Genomic DNA, 22,057 nt, shown 5'->3' on the forward strand with positions numbered 1-22,057 from the left:
CCCTTTCCCTCCAGATCCCCATTGTCCACACCATCCCCCTATCCCACCTCCCATTTATTCCTTAGGGAGGGTAAGGACTCCGATAGGGGATCATCAAAGTCTGTCACATCATTTGGTGCAGAACGTAGGCCCTCCCCTATGTATCTTGACTGAGAGAATATCCCACCATAGGGAATGGGCTCCCAAAGCCCATTCATGCACTAGGGATAAATAATGGTTCCCCTCCCAGAGGCCCCACAGACTGCCCAGGCCTGCTAACTGACACCTATATTCAGGGGTTCTGGTTCAGTCTTATGTTGGCTCCTCAGCTGTCTGACTCAGGTCTGTGAGTTCCCACTAGCTCAGGTCAGTCATTTCTGTGGGTTTCTGCAGCATTTTCTTGACCCCTTTGCTCATCACTTCTCCCTCTCTACAACTGGATTTCAGGAGTTCAGATCAGTGCATAGCTGTGGGTCTCTGCTGCTTCCATCAGCTTCTGGATCAAGGTTCTAGGATGGCATTTAAGGCAGTCATCAGTCTCCTTACAGATGAAGGGCATTTAAGGTAGCTTTCCACTGTTGCTTAGATTATTAGTTGCTGTCATCCTTGTAGATTCCTAGACATTTTCCGAGTGCCATGTTTCTCATTAAGTCCATAAATGCTGCCTCTATTAAGGTATCTCTGTCCTTGTCCTCCTCCTCTGTTCTTCCCCCAACTCTACATTCCTGATCCCTATTGATATCCCTCCCTCCCCATCTCCTCTCCTCTTTCTCCTACTTCCCTCCATCTCCCCACACTTCTCCCAATTTACTCAGGAGATCTTGTCCCTTTACCCTTCTCAGGGAGTCCATGTATGTCTCTTTTAGGGCCATTCTTTTTTCCCGGTTTCTCTGGGGTTGTGGAATGCAGGCTGGTTTTCCTTTGCTTGCTTTCTGCTTCTCCTCTTTCTTTCATTTTTGAGGCATGATCTTCATAGATAGCACAGGCCAGATTCACACATCATTGTCAATAAGTGTGAGGAATGTCATGATTACAGTCATTCAACATAATAACCATTTTCTATTTTCACAGATTTTATCTAATCTTACAGCTAATATTATGTTGTGAGTTTAACAGGTGGCTTTTGGCTTTACTTTTACAAAATTCTGAAGCTGTTAAGAGTTGACAGTCACAAATTGTTTTAATATATTGTGTTTTTTAAGACAAGCATGAACATTTGTGGCCAGAGAAGGAATGTTATAGCTTGAGGTTATAGTGTTCTACAAAATGTTGTGTTCAAAACCCTATCCCTAGTTGATTGTGCCACTAGTATGTGAAAGAAACTAAGACATTGCATCTAGTTAATAGTATAAGAAAGCAACTATAGAGTGCCTCTGAAGAATAGGTTATTTTCCTCTACCTAGCCTTTGGCCCATAATCACTTCAGTTACTGCTCAAGAGTGAAAGCTGATAATATCATTTGTAATATTTAGCAGAGCCATGTATTGAGTAGTAATATTTTCTGTATTAGTGTTCTGGTCTGTCACCACTAATCAATCCTTTGTGCTAAGGAAATGTAAGAAGTAGGAGAAAATCATATAAAAGGGTAAATATAGAAGATCTCAAATGGAAAAAAAGTGCAACTGATTTCATCTGTGAGTATGAAAGTGCTTTCATCTTCATATGGAGTCAGGACTTTAAGTGACACATATGTTTGGATCAAGGTGTTATATGTGCACCTACTCTGTAATCATATTTGTACCATAGTCAGTATAGTTAAAGATATATAATCTTATTTTAATTTGTTAAAATGGTCCTGATAACTTATCCTTTTAATTTAAAGAAATTAGTCTTCAAAATTCACAAACACATCCCAAGGAGAAGACACAGTATTGTTTAACCTATCAGAATTATTTGCGTGAGTTAAAGATTTAATAGTCCCTTCTCGGTTTTTTATTCCCTTATAAGGATACTTTCTATATTACACCTATATATCTTTGAAATAAATTATTTATCATAGAGCTTATATGCATTAGCAATGTTATGTATAATTTATTTGAGAAGGAAGTGTGTTCTTTGGAGGCATATATATGGTTTCATTTTGGGCATCTAGGCACCCTGTGTTTGTACCAAGTTGCTGAGATGAGCAAATCTTGCAGCTGTGCCCAGCACTAACTAGTTCCCAATGATTTGCATGCACTCACTGCACAGCCTTGAGAACTTCTTCATATACCAGTCACATCTTGTTCAGTTGTCAGTGCAGTTAGGACTCAGCACGGATATGAGGACTCCTGCTCAGTTCTTCGGGTTTCTTCTGCTCTGGCTTCCAGGTAAAAAAGGAAATAATAGGAATCTCACTGTTACACTGTGATTATTGCTGATTGGTATTTGGGGGCAGTCTTTTTGTATCATGTTTAACTATATGGGTTCTATTATGTCTCCACTCCTAGGTGCCAGATGCGATATCCAGATGACCCAGTCTCCATCCTCCCTCTCTGCATCTCTGGGAGAAAGTGTCACCATCACTTGCAGGGCAAGTCAGGATATTAGCAGGTATTTAAACTGGTTTCAGCAGAAACCAGGGAATGCTCCTAAACGCCTGATCTACGGTACATCCAACTTGGAGAATGGTGTTCCATCCAGGTTCAGTGGCAGTGGTTCTGGCACAGATTATTCTCTCACCATCAGCAGCGTGGAGTATGAAGATATGGCTATTTATTACTGTCTACAGTATGATAAGTATCCTCCCACAGTGATACATGTCATAACATAAACCCCCATGGAAGCAGAAGTGAGAGGCTGGGCTGCCCCAGCTGTTAAAGGTTTCTCAGATGTCACAGGATTTTCAGCAAAGTTCATGGAGAGTCATTTGTTTTGACAAGATAGTCTAAAGAGTCTTCTCTGTACCCCACATATCGTCCTTCTTCACCACATCCGGCTATACAGAGTACCAACACCTTTTCTACTTTTAACAGAGGACACAGTCGTTCTCTGTGAGGAGTCTCAGTTGTATCCCATGGTTGGACTCATACAGAATAGTGGAAACTTCTGTGAACATTCCAGAACACATTACATAAATTCAGTAAATTAGTTTGTAAGTGCCACTATTTAAAGGGCAGAAAATATTACTGAGAGAAGCTGACATCTGAGAGGAGGTTTGCATTTCTCAAAAAAGCTAGAGTGCAAGTGTCAGACAAAGGGAAGGATGTCTAACCATGATACTCTGCTGTGTCTTCAAATTCCCTCAGTGGGTGTTGATGATCTCAACTCTCTGCAGCAGTTTAAATAGAATTCTAATGGCTGCTGTGTTCTCTTGTCTGTTTACAAAAATCAAACAATGTTGAGCCACACTCCTATCACTTTTAATCCTACCTCATGAACTGAAATATAGATTTATGTGTGTGTGACTAAAAGATTGTCTTAAATATGCTTCTAAAAGTGATATTAGTGAAGAATTGATTTCCAGAGCATAGTTTTAGAAGCAACACACAGCCAGGTGGTGGTCGCGCATGCCCTTAATAGCAGTACTTCTGAGGCAGAGGCAGGAAGATCTCTGGGAGTTCCAGGACATCTGAAGCTACACAGAGAAACTATGTTTCAAAAAACCAAAAAAAACCCCAAACAAACAAACAAGCAAACAAAAACCAAAAGAACAATGTTCTATGTTCTTTTTATTTTGGAAATCTTATGTGGGTAACATCTATTTACTGCCTCTTTATGATGTCCCTTTTATCTATCCATCTATCTATACATCTATAGTGAATACAGATTTAATCACTCTAGTTTTATACAAAAAGAATAATCAAGTCAAAAGATATAATATCACTTTTATATGCTTCAGATTTTCTTAGTTATTCTTTATTACTTTTCTACATAAATTCTAGACTGAGTGGGTCAAACTTAGAAACCCCTTATGGAGTATTAGTTGTGCTACATTGATTTTATATGTCCAATGGAGAAAAATATACATTTAAAAGTGGTTCACTGAGGTGAATAGAACACCCAGTGGTTAAAACCACCACTTTCACATGAAGAGGACCTGTGTTTAATTCTCAGCACCCATATGCTGACCCATAGGTATCTTTGACTTCAGTTGCAGGGGATTTAGTACCCTCTTTTGACCTCTGGGGGCACCAGATTTGCACACAATGTTCTTACAAACATACAGGCAAAATAGTCATACATATAAAAGCATTTTTAAAAAGGTGGCTCATATTATGAACACAGACATATTCTCTACTCACATGGATGACGTTTAATGTACAAGGGAAATTATGTTATCCATAGTATATGTAAAGATTTTATTGTAATTTCTCTTAAATATTTATGTTGATATTCTTTCTTTATGAATTTGTGTGTTATCCATTAGGAAATATTTTATTTCGTTTCTTTCATTACTTATTTTCTTATTATGCCTTTTTAAATATTGTGCTATTGGTTTGTATACAAGTGGTGGAAGCAGACATTTTTGTCTTTTTTTGTAATATGAGTTATAAAATGCCTCTAAATTTTTAAAACTAAGTATTACATTTGCCTGAGCTGTATAGCTTGCACATGACAGTGAGATAATTTTGCCACTATTCTTTGTCTCCTTAGATATATATCTTAATTGTCTACAGACTTCCATAGAAATGATTTTAAGGCACTAAGATATATAATTAATCTTCATTGTCAGCAGGAGGAAGTAATTTATAATCTTAAAATGGCCTTTGACTTGTCAAGTACATTCATCTAGGTCATGATTGTCATGGAAAACAAGATGGTAAAGCTGGAGAATCAGAAGGTGAAAAAGAGGAGCAGGAACATAAGGAAGATATCCTAGAAATTACTTTAGGACTTTCCTTTATATCCCTGTATCACATTACACATAAGTTAAATTACTTTGGTAGAGAAGACATTTTATTTATTTATTAATTTGTTTATATTTTTCAATTTCTTTACATCTTGGCCCCAGACTCTCTCCCATCCTCCCTTTCCAGTCCCTTTCCCCCATTCCCTGCCTCCTACCCCAACGCCCTCCTCTTCTGTATCCATCCATGAAAGAGAAGGTCTCCTAGGATTATCAATAAAACATGGCATATGAAGTTGCAGTAAGACAAGGCACCTCCCCATGTATTAATGATGGGCAAAGTGACCCAGTATTAAAAGCAGGGTCTCAAAAGTCAGTAAAAAGTCAAATATAGCCCCTGTTACCTCCACTAAGAGTCCCATTAGAGAACCAATCTACACAACTACCACATATATGCAGAGTGCCTAGGTCAGCCTTATGGAGGTCTCTGGTTTTTATTTCAGTCTCTGTGATCCCCTATGAGCCCAGGTTAGTTGACTGTGTGAGCCTTCCCATGGAGTCCTAGACCCCTCTAACTCCTACACTCTTTTTTTCCTCCTCCACAGGATTTCCTGACTCCATATAATAGTTGGGTGTGGGTTTTTGTGTCTGCCTCCATCAGTTGCTGGATGAGGCCTTTCTGAAGACAATTATGCCAGGCAGAAATCTAGCCACAGAAGACTGCCAATTCAGGGTACTTATCTCCTATTGCTAGGAGGTTAATTTGGGGTTACTTCACATAGACTCTTGGAGGTTTATCTTCACCAGACTGCTTTTCAACACTGAAATGCCATCCTCCGTGGAAGTGCCTGTCAGCATGTCCTCCTAACCTCATCTCTCATATTCCTATTCCCATGTGCCCTTAGTCCACTCTTGAATCCCTTCTATTTTCCCTTTCTACAGAGATTTGGGTGTCCCATCCCCCATGCATTCTTTTTTACCTTGAATCTCTGGCTCTGTGGATTGTAGCATAGTCACCTTTATTTTAAGACTAATATCTACATATGAGTGAGCATGTACCATGTTTATCTTTATTTGTCTGGGTTATCTCACTCAGGATGTTTTAGAGAAGACTTTTTAAATAAAATAACAAAATTTTCCATGGTGTCACAGGCTGTAGTAATGGCATCTGCTCATGTCTAAGGAGAGCGATATTGGTCTCTGTTTACTGTGTACACTTACTGTGGTACTTAACCTCAACAGAAAGAGGACAACGGTATGAGATATAACTCCTTCCAGTGTTTCCATCAGTGAATACTGCTGTTAATTTTTTAGCTATTTTCAAACCTAGGGCAACGTGGTAGCCATCATTACAGTTATCATGTGTATAATAGAAAAATGTCAGTAAGTATTGAGACAATACAGCTATTTTTTAAGTTAACAACCCTCAGGTGTAAGCAGAAGTTTCTGTCCCACCAATTCACAAACACCCAGCATTTGGTTCCTAAATAATTGACTCAGAGACTTAATATTACTTATAAAACTCAACCTTTAGCTTTGGCTTATTACTAACTAGCTTTTACACTTAAAATATCCCATAATTCTTATTTATATTTGTCCACAAGGCTTGTTACCTTTTCTCAGTATAGCAATCTAATCTTTTTCCTCTGTGCCTAGATGGCAACTCCTCTTCCTAGAATTCTTAGTTTGGTGACCCCATCTATAGACTTCTTGCCTGGCTAGTGGTCAATCAACATTTTATTAAACCATTTTGAGTGACAATTCTTTACAGTATAGAAGAGGATTATTCCACAGCATTTCACCCTTTTGTCTAATTTAAAAATGAAGGTTTTAACTTAAACATAGTAATATTATAAACAACAAAAATTATTAAGTAAGAATTATAGCAACACATTCAAATCTGTTTGCATTTGGCAAAATTAGAGAAAATACTAATCATATATCTTATCTTGGTGATACTAAAGTTCTGCATCTAATTTACTTTGGATTATGACTAAGGAAAACCATATAACTATTTAGTCTTTAACTCCGTCAAAGGCCACAGAAGGGTGAAATGTTACATAGTGTCAGTGTTATCAGGCTGCCTGGACAGTCTCCCAAAGTTTCTCTGAAATGTTGTGTCATTCATCTTTGGTCCCTTAAGCCTGTGTATCTGACAGACCATTTCCAGAAGTCTTGGCTGTAGAATTTTGTGAGATTAGATCATCTCAATCAGTAGCCTTGAAGTTGTTTTGTATTGGATCATTTGGACCATTTTATTGGTGTATGGTTCTCTTGTTCTGAGAATACATGCATTTTAAAATTTGCCATACATATCTGTATTAATACAAGTAGAAACTGTATATTGTACACAAGCCAGTCAAAGATAATTTTTTTCATTTTGTTTGAACAGGTAAAATATATGTTACATGTCTTGTTACTTTAGTTTTATTTTTTCATGTCTGCAGTTAGGATTTCAGGGGGTATTTCTCAAACAATCCTGATTTTTCTTAATACATAATGAATCCAGAGACTATCATTTCCTGCAGAAACAAAAGGAGAATTTCTTTCCCCAAGAAATATACCCCATGACTTAAATTTTGAAGTCAAGTCATTTGAAAAATATATAGGTTGGCTTAATACAGCAGGCTTTATAATCAAATGTATCTCAGCATTTATCATTTGTTCATTAGACTTCAAAAAGTTAATGACAACACAATAACATATAATATCAAGACTCTCCATATATTTTCCATCCTTATGTGACTTATTATATATTTTATTACTGTATTTCTTTATAAACGACCTTACTATTTTATTCTTAAACTATTTTATGTATATTCTCTCCTCTCTCTCAAGCCCTTGCACATTCTTTAAACACACCATGACCCGCTCTGTGGCCTTTTTGTCTGAATCCTTCCTTAAGGTATCTCTAACCTTGTCTGTCTGCATGAGAAGAAGCACTAAACCCTCTGAGTACTATATAACTCGACTTGTATGAGACAGTGGGAATCAGCCATGTTATAGCTCAAGCCTGTTCCACTAGGGACCACATCTTTGTACCATGGCCCACATGAGAGACATGAACGATGAAGCTGCTCTTGCTTCTGTTTTTTTGTATCTAGACCTTTAAAAAGGGTTCTCAGGCTTTATGTGGATTGCATGTTGCATGTTGGAGCACTATAAGAAAGCAGAAGTTTCTGTCTCACCTGCAACTTCCAAACACCCAGTAGCCACTTCCCAAATAACTGACTTAGAGACATAATATTACTTATAAAACCTTGGACTGTAGCTCAGGCTCATTACCTACTAGCTCACAAACTTAAATTAATCCATAATTCTTATCTATGTTTAGCCACAAGTCTTGGTACCTTCTTTCAATATGGCACTGTCATTATACTTCCTCTATATCTGGCTAGCAAGTCCTGACTCCACTCTTCTCAGCATTCTTAGTTTTGTCACACAGCCTAAAACCTCTGCCTAGTTACTTACAAAAAACTCTTTATTAAAACAATTCCAGTGACAAAACTTTTTTTATATTTTCTTTTTTTATTATTTATTTTTAAATTTAAATTAGAAACAAGGTTGCTTCACATGTCAATTCCAGGTCCCTCTCCATTTCCCTCTCCTCCTCCCATGCCCTCCCCCAAGCCCCCCAATATCCCTTCATTTCCCCAGGGAGGGTGAGGCCCTCCATGGGGGTATCCATAGTCTGTCATTTCATCCTGGGCAGGGCCTAGACCCTCCTCCAAGAGTTCAGGGTGAGAGTGCATCTCACATTGTTGGATGGGAGTCCAATGTCCATTTGTATATCTGGGATTAATACTGATCTACTGCCCAAGGCTCAATAGATTACCTAGGCCTCCTCACTGACACCCACATTCAGGTGGTCTTGATCAAGGGCCATGCTGGATTCCCAGGCACCAATCTGGGATTCAAGAGCTAGCCCTTTTCAAGTCAGCTGTTTCTGGGGGTTAAACCAGCCCAGTCTTAATCCCTTTGGTCATCAGTCCTCTCTCTCCATCACTGGCTTTCTTGAGTTCAGCTCAGTGTTTAGCTGTGGGAATCTGCCTCTGCTTCCATCAGCCACTGAATGAAGGTTCTGTTTCCCAGACTCTCTGGCCATGGGATTGTAGGCTGGCACTTCCCAGATCTATGTCTAAATTCCATATATAAGAGAGTACATGCCATGTTTCTCTTTTTGTGACTGGGTTACCTCACTCAGGATGGTTTCTTCTAGTGCCATCCATTTGCCTGCAAATCTCAGGATTCCATTGTTTTTTTCTGCTGAATAGTACTCCATTGTGTAAATGTACCACAATTTCTCTATCCACTCTTTGTTTGAGGGGCATCTAGGTTGCTTCCAAGTTCTGGCTATTACAAATGATGTGCAGCTAACTTTTTAATTGGATCCTTTGGTGTTTTGGAGACTTGCTTCTTGAGTTCTTTGTAAATTTTGGAGATCAGCCCTCTGTCAGATGTGGTGTTAGTGAATATTTTTTTCCCATTCTGTGGGCTGCCTTTTTGTCTTGCTGACTGTGTCCTTTGCTTCCCAATTTCAGAAGGTCCCAGTTATTAATTGTTGATCTCACTGTCTGTTCTACTGGTGTTATGTTCAGGAAGCTGTCTCCTGCACCAATTCATTCAAGGGTATGACCCACTTTCTCTTCTAAGTGGTTCAGTATGGCTAGATTTATGTTGAGGTCTTTGATCCATTTGGATTTAAGTTTTGTGCATGGCGATTAACATGGATCGATCCACATTCTTCTATATGCCAGCCTCCAATTATGCCAGCACCATTTGTTGAAGATGCTTTCTTTTTTCCATTGTATATTTTTAGCTTCTTTGTCAAAGTTCAGATGTTCATACATGTGTGGGTTAATGTCAGGGTTTTCAATTCTATTCCATTTGTCTACCTGTCTATTTTTGTGCCAAAACCAAGCTGTTTTCAGGACTATAGCTCTATAATAGATCTTGAAGTCAGGGATGGTGATGCTTCAGGACATTGCCTTGTTGAACAGGGTTGTTTTGGCTATCTTGGGTCTTTTATTTTGCCATATAAAATTGATTATTGTTCTTTCAAGGTCTATGAATAATTGTGCTGGGATTTTAATGGGGATTGCATTTAATCTGTAGATGGGTTTCTCTCTTCAGTTCCATTCTGTTAGCCTGTGTCTTTTTATGGGTGAGTTAAGGCCATTAATATTGAGGGATATTAATGACCATTGATTGCTCATTCTTCCTTGATTTGGAATGGTTGTTGTTGCTGTAATTATGTGTGGAATTCTACCCCTTTGTTCTTTTGGCTGTTGTTAAAGTGTGATTATCAAATGCCTATGGTTTTCTGGTTGTAGTTAACTTTCTTGGTTGGAGTTTTCCTTCCAGAACTTTCTGTAGGGCTGGGTTAGTGGATACATATTGCTTGAATCAAGTTTTTTCATGGAATATCTTGTTTTTTTCTACCTATAGTGATTGAGACCTTTGCTGGGTATAGTAGTCTGGGCTGGCTTCCATGTTCTCTTAATGTTGGTAGAATATCTATCCAGGACCTTCTGGCTTTCAGAGTTTCCATGGAGAAATCAGGTGTAATTCTCATAGGTTTGCCTTTATATGCTCCTTGGCCTTTTTCCCTAGCTGCTCTTAATATTCTTTCTTTATTCTGTATATTTGGGTCTTGATTATTATGTGGCAAGGAGACTTTTTTGTGGTCCACTCTATTTGGTGTTCTGTAAGCTTCTGTACTTTCAATGGCATGTCTTTCTTTAGGTTGGGTAAGTTTTCTTCTATGATTTTGTTGAATATGTTTTCTGCCCCTTTGAGGTGGTTTTCTTCACCTTATTCTATACCTATTATTCTTAGGTTTGGTCTTTTCATGGTGTCCCATATATCCTGGATGTTTTGTGTTAGGGATTTGTTGGACTTAAGATTTTCCTTTTTTTATGAATCCATTTCTCCTAGTGTATCTTCAACACCTGAGTTTCTCTTTTCCATCTCTTGCATTCTGTTGGTAATGCTTGTATCAGTAGTACCTGACCATTTGCCCAGCTTTTCTATTTCCAGCCTTTCTTCAGATTGTGGTTTTTTATTTTCTCAATTTCAGTTTTCAACCCTTACACAGTTTGAACTGTTTCTTGCCATTTTCTGTTTATCTTTTCGTCCATTTTTTGCATTTTATGAATTTTTTGATTTGATTTTCTTCCATTTCTTTGCATTTTTGGTTTGTTTTTTATTCCATTTCTTTGAGGGATTTTCCTATTTCCTCTTTTAGGGCCTCTACCATTTTCATGAAGTTGTTTTTAAGGTCATTCTCTTCTGCTTCACTTGTTTTGGAATGTTGGAGTCTTGCTGCTGTGGAGTCTCTAGAATCTGGCGGTGTCATATTTGTTTTTCTGTTGCTGAGAGTGTTTTTTGTATTGTCTCTTTCCCATATCTTTTTCTAGTGGGTGCAGAAAGAGCCCCTTACTGGTCTGGTGGTTAGGGGACCAGAATTACCTTTTGGTAGGTGCAAGCAAGTCCAATACTCTGGTAGTTCTTCTATTCCTTGTCCTAGTTCTGATCCCATGTGTGGAGAAGAAGCCCAGGAATCTGGGATGCTTCATTTCCTACCTGGTCCCCTAGTCCCTTTGGTGGAAGAGACTACCTGGGATCTGGGTACTTGTCTCCTGCTGGTTTGGGAAGCTCTGTGGCAATCCCCAGGCACTGGAATGAAGGCCTGCTTACAGGGCCTATTTTACCTGGTCCTGCGGGACCTGCTGGTCACCTGGTCTCGTTGGTGCAAGAGAAGACCTGGGATCTGGGGTGCTTGGCTTCCTGCCAGGCTAGGAGGCTCTGTGGGAGACTCCTGGCACTGGAAGGCACGCTGGAATTCATGACCTTGCTTACCTGGATACGCTGGTTTCCTGGTCTCTTTGGTGGGAAAGAAGACCTGGGAACTGGGGTGCTTGGCCCCCACCGGAATGGGAAGCTCTGTGGCTGTCCTCAGGCAATCCCCTGGCACTGCCAGTAACAAATGTTTACGGTATACAAGAGTATTATTCCATAATACTAAGGTTCTGGGACTTGCAGTGTGTACCTGATGACAAGGTAGACAGACAGTTAGATGACAGACATAATGTCTACCTTTCAATTCAACTATCTACCCATAAAGCAAAGCAGACCATTAATCAATGGAAAATAGCCTAAGTTTTTTTATTATATTTTGATATGTGTTGTTTTTAAATTTATGGCATGTAAGTACATTGCTATGACTCTTTAAATTTATTAAAGTGATTAATGGGACTTCTGGGAAACAATAGACATTTAAGATTTCTCACATGTGGCACCATCAATAAGCAAGTAAGTTAATCATTTCAGGGATTCATACAAAGCCTTACTTTATGAAGCACTGTGCTCTAGAATTGCCTTTAACTATAATATAGAATAAAACCATAATGGAATTGTTTGAGGAAATGATTTTCTGTATGTACCAGAATGACACTTTTCAGTAATGTAAGCCAGGGGGTAGACATCACTGAAATGATGAGAATAAAATGCTTAGTGAAGAGTGTATAAGACAGGAGAACAATGTCCTGTGTCAATATCTGAAGGTAAACTTTTGAGAGTACATAAATGAGAAATACTTGAGAAAGTCCAAGATTAAAAGTCTGTGTGATTTGTTAATTAAAGCAAAATCATTAGAATGATGAGCGCTATTACCTCTATGAAATCCAGGGATCAAAGACACTTGAAAACTACAGAAATAATGCAAAATAAGTATTATTACTGTGTTATTATTTTCAGTTTCATAGAACTAGAAACTGGGGCAAAGAAGGTTAATGGCACTTCAGCAGTAAGATAGACATTTGAAAGTTTTTGACATGTAACCCAGTGAATAACTCAGGAGAGTTAAGTTCAAAAGAAAAAGGGAGGAAAGCCCCAGGTAGTAAAACTCCCAGTGTTTAAACTTAGAACCCCTAATTCTCTGAGTGGCTAGAGACAGGAACCACTTTCCCTTCAGTTCCTGTGTCTAGTTGCTGTCTTGTCAACACATGGGCAGAGCCTTGTCAGAGGAGCTTCCTCAGGGAATCTGACTGTTCATCTACCACTCTGTGTGTGCCACTCTTTCACACTGTGCTGCATGTTTTAATTCAACCCAGCCTCACTTAACCCAGGAAGTCCACAACATAACTGTACAGTCACTCCCCCATCACTATGAAGTATATGTCTGTAAGCAGTAGCCATTCATTTTCTGGAAAACTTCTGTTTGATTGGTACTCTGAATGTGTTAGTCCCTTATAGTAGGATATGAAGATGAACAAATGATTATTCACCAAGAACAGTTTTTATTATCTACTCTTAGAACCTTCTACTGGTGTCTCCAGTTAAATTAAGTTGCCCATTGTATCAGCTGGGGTCCAATGCTAAAACTATTCCTGAGCTTGTCTCTTCTGTGTCATATATTCTCTTGGGGAAGCTTGCTTCTGCAGTTACCGTTTTTATTTCTGAATATTTAATGTCCATGATTTAATCAGTTTGTGTTTTTTTATTGCATTTATTTCCATTTTCAGGCTGTAAACTGTTTTGTTTCCAATTGTTAATTTTTTTCTTAGCTTTCCTTAAGTGATTTATTCATTTCCTTTAACGGTTGGTATATGTTTTACTTCAGAAATTTATTTATTTCTTTTTTTAAAATACCACTATCATCTTCATATAATTAGCTTGAAGGTGTTTTCCTTGTGTGTCAGCTATGTTGGAACAGCCAGAGTCTGATATGGTAACATTGCTGGTCTCTGGTGGTGACATAGTGCCCTGTCTGTTACTGATTGTGTTCTGTTACTGGCATCTAGGCAACTGGGTTTGGGGTGATTATGGGTCTAGGTGCTGATTTTTGAGTTTATCTTGGTTAGGTGAGATTTTAATCTCTAGTTTTTGTTTCTTCTCTGTATTTTCAGTGTGTTGCCTAAGTGTCTCCTGTTGTACTAACCTGCAAGGCTTGTGTGATTATGGTATGGGTGTGATGTTTGCTGCTTTTGGTGGTTTGGGGAAGGGGAAGTCAGGGAAAGATGGTGTGGACATCCACAGGAGGCATGGGAAGAAGTAGGGGAAGCTGATCTTGTGTTCTTTTACAGATGCAGAGTTGACTCTGAGAATAGGGTCCAAGGTAATAGAGAGTGGACAATGTTTACAAGCAGCCTATCTTGTCTTCTGACAAGCTTACTTGTGGTCAAGCAGCCAGTGTATGTTTGATTTGGTGACTGGGACATAGAAATGAGGCCAGAAGGGAAAGACAGTGAGGGATAGATTTGGGATCCACAGGAGGTGTGCACAGGGGGGATAGGAAGCTATAGCTGGTGTTGGATTATCTGTGGAATCCAGAAGAGATGTGTAAGGGGAGATCAAAACTACAGATGGTGTTCTGTTGTAGTGCTAAGGGTGACCATAAGAATTGGTTCTGGGATAATAGAGAGAGTGGAGATGGTCTGAGAGCCTTATGTGGCTTTTCAAACATAAGAATCTTGCATAATTTTTCCATTTTTCCTTCCTAAATAACTTCATCCTCTGTAGTGTTTGCATATTGTTCTACAGGGAGAACCTCCCCTTTCTGGTCAGAAATGAAAGTTCTTCAGTAATCTTGCCTTGACTGTTGAGTTTTCTAAGTTCATTTTTTCACAATAAGGTACTCTCTTCAGTTCTTGTGGTGGCTAATACTATAGATTCCTTGTAATGAAAGAGAGGGTTAATAGAAGTAAAAGGGAAGGAGGGTGAGCTCTAGGGAAGCTACTACCCAAGTCTTTTCAGGCCATATATGAAATGGCAGGTCCTGTCTTCTAGAATGCAAATGTGAGTTTTAGATCTGTAAACCTGAGATGAGATATGTCTACGATATTGGGAATATTTTGACACACATGCAATTGATTGGTCTTTTCTGCAATTCTTTGAGAATTTTGTGTGTTAATTTAGTGTGATAATAAGTTTTACACACCAAAATATTATTGAAAAATACAAAATTAAGGAAAGCAAGTCAGAAAATTGGATAGGTTTTTGTAAGACCATCGTAGGCATGGAGTCTGGCACTGCTCAGTAGTGTGTCTATGGCTTCCATATTTTGATGGGAATGTTAAGAAGTTGGAATTACACTATGAAGTAATAAGAAAATTGGCATTTATTTATTGGAAATAATCACAAAGTTGATTTCTTTGATTTGAATATTACATTAAGCAAGGCTCAATTTCTACAGTTGGACCTGTTGGTCAGATTGCACCTGAATTCTATTATCTTTACCTAAAATATTTGGGGTGATGAGAGGAAATTATAGTTATTTGTTTATTCTTCAGCTCTTTTGGGGTTCCAGCACTGAACTCCCTAATAAGTCACACATTGTTTTATTGTTACTTATGAATGCCTAGCCTTAGCTTGCCTTGTTAGCCATCTTTCCTTAACTGCAATTATTCCATCTACCAGTTGCCTCTGGGCTTTTTCTTTTTCTTCCTTCTGTATGTGTTACTTTCATTCTTACTCCATGGTTGGCTGTGTGGCTGTATAGCTGGTTCCTAACATCCTCCTCCTTCACTAGCTCCTAGAACTTCGCCCCCCCCCCAGATTTCTCCTCATATTTGTTCCCTTCGCCAACCCACCTATCCTTTCTTCTGCCTTGCTGCTAGCTGTTCAGCTCTTTATTAAGCCAATCAGGTATTTTAGATAGGCAAGGTAACACAACATCACAGAATGAAACAAAAGCAACATAAAAGAATGCAACACATTTTTGCATCATTAAAAAAGACTCCACAGGATAAACTAATAAAATACATCTAAAATAATATTCCACACAGGGAATACTCATTCAGAAAAGGGCATGCACTTAAGAAAACTTGATCTTTAGAAATATGCAGTGTAAGCACTGAAATGAACCATACATGAAACACACTCAGTAAAACAATGTTAAAGGTTCAAGGTGAAACCTTAAGAATCTTGGAGACTTCACTGTATGTCTGTAACCTAGAAAGATAATAATGTGTCACAGAGAAGATCACATAGAATTTCTTGACAACATGTGGGCTGGCTGAAGGTATTCACTGTCAGGCCTGGTGTCATGTACTCAGGTAGGTGAAACACTCAGGTGGAGTCTCACAGTCTGTAGCTTGCTGAAGGCATCTTCAGGCCTGCCTGGTGCCTTGTGGTGCTAGGTAGATAGGTGACATCATGTTGAACAAATGTATTGTTGGTGAAATAGGAGAGAAAGAGAAACACAATGGTTCATGAGTTGTGAAAAGAGGCAGATCTGAAGAAGCAAATTCAGTAAGGAACAGGCTGATGTGGGTGGCCTGCTTGCCACCTGGGGCCATGGTGAGGTCTACACCTGAGTTACTGCCGAGGGCTATGTCTGGGTCTGTGACCCTACTGCAGCTGGAATCTATATTAACATCCATGTCCCACATTGCCACCAAAGGCCATAAGGAAGCTTGGAGTCTGGGCTGTCACCTTTGACTATTTTGGTATCAAAGGACCATGACACCATTGGAGCTGTGATGATCTGAGTGGCCTGTGCTGCTAGCAGAAGACACGATGACATCCAGACCTGAGCTGCTGTCAAGAGTCATGTGTGGGTCTGTGGCCTGACAGCAGTCAAGGCTTGTGTTGATATCCATGTTTTCAGTAACCACTGTATGCTGTGTTGATGCCCAGTCTCTGGTCAGTCACTACAGTCCATGACGGTATCCAAAAGCCATGCTGACAATAGGGCAATGCTGATTAAAGTGGCCTATGCTGCCCCCTGGAGCTGTGGAGACATGTGATCCCAGGATGTGTTGTACTGCCATGACTGTGACTATGGCCCTCAATAAGCCAGGATCTGTGTTGATGTCTGTAGCTTCTATTTAAACCAAAGGGCATGTAAGTTCCTGGGGTTCAGGCTGTCACCTGAGGCAAGGTGGAGGTGTGAGGTTTATGATGCAGTTGTGGCCACACAGATTTGAGTGACCTGTATTGCCTCTAGGTGTCATGATGACATACAGGCCCACACTGCAGGTGAGGGTTATGTCTGCGTATGTGACCCCACTGCAACTAAAGCCTCTGTTGATGTCCTTAGCTTTTTATATTACTGTGTGCCATGCCAATGCCAGGGTTCTTGGTGATGTGGACCACACCGCCACAGGGGTCATACTGTTTTGACTGTGGTATATTGACACCTAGGGCTATGATGACATCCTGGTCTGGGCTGATGCAAAGGATCATGTCAAGGTCCATGGGTCTCTCACAATAATCACCTGGGGTGATGTTCCTGGCCCATAATGTCATTGAAAGCCACACAGATGCACCAGGTCTCAGCTACAACCTGTGGCCATATTGGAGTCTGAGGGCTGTGCCACCACTGAGCAATGCTGATCTTGGTGGCATGTGCTACCATCCAGGGCTTTGATGTTTTCCAGGCCCTGGCTGCTGCCCAGGGACATGTCTGGGATCATGGCCCTGTAGGAGCCAGGGTCTAAGTTGATGACTCCTGTTATCATTGAGGCCATGCAGATGCTCAGAGTCTAGTTTGTCACCTGAGACAATATTGGTGTCTGAGGTTTTTGCTGCTGCCAGGGCCATACTGATTGGTTGGTCTGTGCTGCTATCTGTAGGGAGAGATCTAACTGCTATGCCTTTACCCTAGGACTGGATATGTAGTTCTTGCCAGTTGTTCTTGTTGCTTCACTGGCAATAGGTCTTGAGGGTGCATGTTCTTACTTTTTCTTCTCTTAGTGCACTCTTGATATTTGCTATCTTTGTATGTACTTTTATATCAAGTCCAAATCTTTTTCTTTAGACTAAAAGGGGAATTGTAGTCAGAGTTCTAACTTCATACTTGTGGCGATGACCACACCCATTTGGGCATGGTCACAGGTGTGTACATGATCCTGTGGGATTTAGTCTGGGACACGCTTACTTTCTGGAGGCTGGTTGGGTCACAGAGGAGAGCTTGGGAGGATCTTTGGAGCTGGAACCTGTGGTGCTCACCCACCTCTTGTGTAAGTGCATTTCTTGCTGAATAAACTTCACTTAACCTATAGTGAGTCTAGTGAATCTTGATTCCCATGCAACAGCTACCTTTGACATGGTGATATCTGGGCCTTAGAAAATGCCTAGGGCTATGTCTGCATCTGTCTTCCTGCTACAGCTGAGGTCTTTGTTGATGTCCCATGCAGCATTACCACAGGGGCCATAGGAACTGTATGTGTTGAAATCAGAGTGCCACCAAGATATTGTTGGATTTTTTAAGATGGCATCTCTGCACTAGCACACCATCACCACACAATTTCTTAGGAAGATATAATGTAGAAGAAATCATTTATTACTTAATCCAAGCTAAGGGACTACGCTAAAGGGAACTCGAATGTTCCTGAAATTCCCTTCATATTTGAATATATCACTAAAGGAGGTGTGGTAAGAATTCAGATTCCCAGATATCCTAAAAAATAATGATTTGCTTGCTGTTTTGTGTTGACAGGAACTGTCATCTTCCTGTTATCATCCACTAATGTGTCCTGAACAAGGCTTCCTCCATATCCTTAGCTATCAAATGAGAAGGCAGAACTGTCTTACAAGACTCAAAGGTCAAAGAGAGGCAGAGGTAGAGCTAGTAGATATCACCAGAAATACAGTGAAGTGAAGAGGCAGATAAACTAGCAATCCAATTCCTCCACCAAGAGCTACTGTGTTGTTCTCCTGATGGGGATGATGTCCTGTATCCTGGAGAATCTGCTTTAATCCTAGGTGGTTGTTACCACCCACCAGTGAAGACCAGACTCTGAAAATCAGCATGGTCAGGCCCAGGCTGCAACACTGTCCATTCTTTCACAGTAATGTCACTAACAGACCCTCTGGATTCCCAGGCTCTAGGACATGGGTGCTGAAGACTGGATAGATTCTACTTCTTCTGAGGATAAGTGAGGCTGGCTGGCCAAGACAAAGACATAGATGTGTGATCTTCTGTATTCCAATATTTGTCTTACAAGTTTGCACAATCATGTCTCCTTCTTAGCTTGCTTGGAGACTGATACACAAATGAGGACAGTGAGACTGTCACCTAAATCAGGGTAATGCCTCCAGTTACTGCTCAAGGTAAATATGTCATTTGTAATACAAAGAAAGCATGCGCTGTGTAGTTGTGTTTTCTGGAAAATATTCATGTTTATCATCACTAGCCAATGCCTTCTGATGATGAGTTGTGGGAAATAGTAGTAAATGGTAGACAAGAGCAAATATGGATGATCCAAAACTGAGGAAAAGAAGCAACCCATCGAGTCTGTGAGTATGAAAATACCTCCATTTTCAAAATGGGTTGGAGCTCTGAGTGAAACACATGGTTGGGATCAAGGTGTAATATGTGCACCTACTGTGTAATTCCTCTCTTTGTACCATAGTAAGCATGGTTACAGCTGTAGAATCTTATTTTTAAATCATTAAAATGGTCCTGATAAATTATACTTTTAATTTAAAGAAATGACTGCTCCAAACTCACAAATACTTCACAAGGAAAACAGTTTTTTTAATGAATCAGAATTATTTGAGCGAGTTGTAGATTTAATAGTACATTCTCTGTTGTATCTTCCCTCACAGTAGGATATTTGTCTATATTCTCCCAATATATATGAAACATATTGCTCCAAAAAGAGCTTGTATACATTTGAAAGTTAATGTAAAAATTTAAAACTTGAAAAAGAAGTGCAGCCTTTGGAGACATTTATGTGGTCTGACTTGGGCATTTGCGGACCATGGGCTTTTGCTTCAAGGTTGAGATAAGCAAGTCTTGCAGCTGTGTCCAGCACTACCTGGATACCAATGATTTGCATGCACTCAGTGCACACCCTTGAAGACTTCTTCATATACCAGTCATACCCTATACTGTTGTTATTGAAGTCAGGACTCAGCATGAACATGAAGGCCCCTGCTCAGCTTCTTGGTCTCCTGTTGCTCTGGTTTCCAGGTAAAAAGGAAATAAAATGGATATTTAATTGTTACACTGCACTTATTGTTGATTGGCATTTAGGGGAGGCCTCTATTATCATGCATAATAATCTAAGAATTATCTATGTCTCCCCTCCTAGGTGCCAGATGTGACATCCAGATGAACCAGTCTCCATCCTCCCTGTCTGTATCTTTGGGAGACAGAGTCACCATCACTTGCAGAGCAAGTCAGGGCATTAGTGGTTATTTAAGTTGGTTTCAGCAGAAACCAGGGAAAGCTCCTAAACGCCTGATCTACGGTGCATCCAACTTGGGGAATGGTGTTCCATACAGGTTCAGTGGCAGTGGGTCTGGCACAGATTATTCCCTCATCATCAGCAACCTGGAGTCTGAAGATATTGCAACTTATTACTGTGTACAGTCTGTTAGTTATCCTTCCACAGTGATACAAGTCATAACATAAACCCCCATGGAAGCAGAAGTGAAAGGCTGCACTGCCTCAGCTATTCCTCAAGAGTCACTCACTGGAACTTGTCTCAGATGTCATAGGATTTTTTGCAAAGCTCACAGGAAGTCGTTTGTTATGGCAGAAGAGGCTAAGCTATCATCTCTTCACCCCGTTTTCTTCCACATTTTCTGCAGCCATATGACATAACAATGCGATTTTTTTACCTATACAGAGGACACAGTCATTCCCTGAGAGGAGTCTTGAGTTGAATTACCAGCTTGAACACATATAGAACAGAAGCAAATACTGTGAACATTCCAGAACATTATCTTAACGTATAAAATTAGTTTCCAAGTGACAGTATTTAAAGGACAGAAAAATATTACTGAGTGAGTCTGACGGTAGAAAATATTCCTGGAGTTTTCAGAGAAGCTAGAGCACTGGTGTCAGATAATGGGGAGACTTTCCATCCATAACCATGTGCTGTGTCTTAAAATTTATCAGTGGGTGTTGACGCTCTCAATTTTCTGCATCTATTCACAGAAAATTCTTCTGGCTCCAATGTAGGGAGAGATCTTATCTACTCCTAGTGATGACCAAACCAATGTGGGTGTGTTCACAGGTATGTAAAATGCGGGGGGATAAAAAGAGCTAGGGTGAGGAGACTCTCTTTGGGTTCCAGTTGTGACCTAGAGAGAAGCATGCAGACCTTTGGTTCTCAGATTTCTTGGCTTCTCATGTAAGTGATTTTTCTCTTAATAAAATATCATAGGTCATCCATATTTTGTGTAGTTTAATATTTCTGCATTATTCCTATGTCCACTCTCAGCAATCAAACAATAATGAGCCACACTCTATGCCTTGCAATCCCATGGTATGAACAATTAGAATATAGATTTGTCTGTATTATTTCATAAAGTTTTGGAGGTCTTGTCTTCAACATGTTCTGAAATATATTAATGAAGAATAGGTTTTTCTTGGCAATCCTGACAAAAGCAATCTACAGATTCAATGCAATCCCCACTAAAATACCAGCATAATTCTTCACAGATCTTGAAAGAACAATAATCAATTTTATATAGAAAAACAAAAGACCCAGGATAGGCAAAACAACCTTACTCAACAAAGGAACATCTGGAGGCGTCACCATCCCCAACCTCAAACTCTATTATAGAGCTATAGTCCTGAAAACAATATGGTATTGGTACAAAAACAGACAGGTAGACCAATGACATTGAATTGAAAACCCTGATTTTAACCCACACACATATGAACATCTGATCTTTGACAAAGAAGCTAAAAATATTCAATGGAATAAAGAAAGCATCTTCAACAAATGGTGCTGGAATAACTAGAGGCTGGCATGTAGAAGACATAGACTGATCCATGTTTATCACCATGCATAAAATTTAAGTCCAAGTGGATCAAAGACCTCAACATAATTCCAGCCACACTGAACCTCTTAGAAGAGAAATTGGGTGGTACCCTTGAAGGAACTGGTACAGGAGACAGCTTCCTGAACATAACATCAGCAGTACAGACAGTGAGATCAACAGTTAATAAATGGGACCTCCAGAAACTGAGAAGCTTCTGTAAAGCAAAGGACACAGTCAGCAAGACAAAACGGCAGCCCAAAGAATGCAAAAAAATATTCACTAACCCCACATCTGACAGAGGGCTGATCTACAAAATTTACAAAGAACTCAAGAAGCAAGTCTCCAAATCACCAATGCCCTCAGTGCAGATTCCTTCAATGGAGAGTCTTAGTAGCTTTTCTGAGCTGCTAAGAAAATTCAATTGTTCCTTTTTTATTTCTATCTTTTTTCTAGGCATACTTCCATTCACTCTTTGGCACTTCCCATTTTTCTCTGAAGTTACCTACCTCCTTTGGCAGGGAGATGCTTGCTGATCACTATGGCTAACTGAAAGTTCATGGTTTCTTTCTCCATCTTTACCAT

The 22,057-nt window shown here is 39.7% G+C and overlaps 2 gene segments (V, D, J or C); both read left to right on the forward strand.

Annotated features, from left to right (window-relative positions):
- The first annotated feature begins 2,126 nt into the window (after nt 1-2,126).
- On the forward strand, nt 2,127-2,731 carry LOC101842327. The segment is given in 2 exon segments: nt 2,127-2,288; nt 2,409-2,731. Coding segments are annotated over 2 exon segments (468 nt in total).
- Nucleotides 2,732-19,532: 16,801 nt separating this feature from the next.
- On the forward strand, nt 19,533-20,129 carry LOC121136999. The segment is given in 2 exon segments: nt 19,533-19,670; nt 19,792-20,129. Coding segments are annotated over 2 exon segments (459 nt in total).
- The last annotated feature ends 1,928 nt before the right edge of the window (nt 20,130-22,057 follow it).

Source organism: Mesocricetus auratus, unplaced genomic scaffold (genome assembly GCF_017639785.1).
Source record: "Mesocricetus auratus isolate SY011 unplaced genomic scaffold, BCM_Maur_2.0 Super-Scaffold_100676, whole genome shotgun sequence".
NCBI classification, from domain to species: Eukaryota; Metazoa; Chordata; class Mammalia; order Rodentia; family Cricetidae; genus Mesocricetus; species Mesocricetus auratus.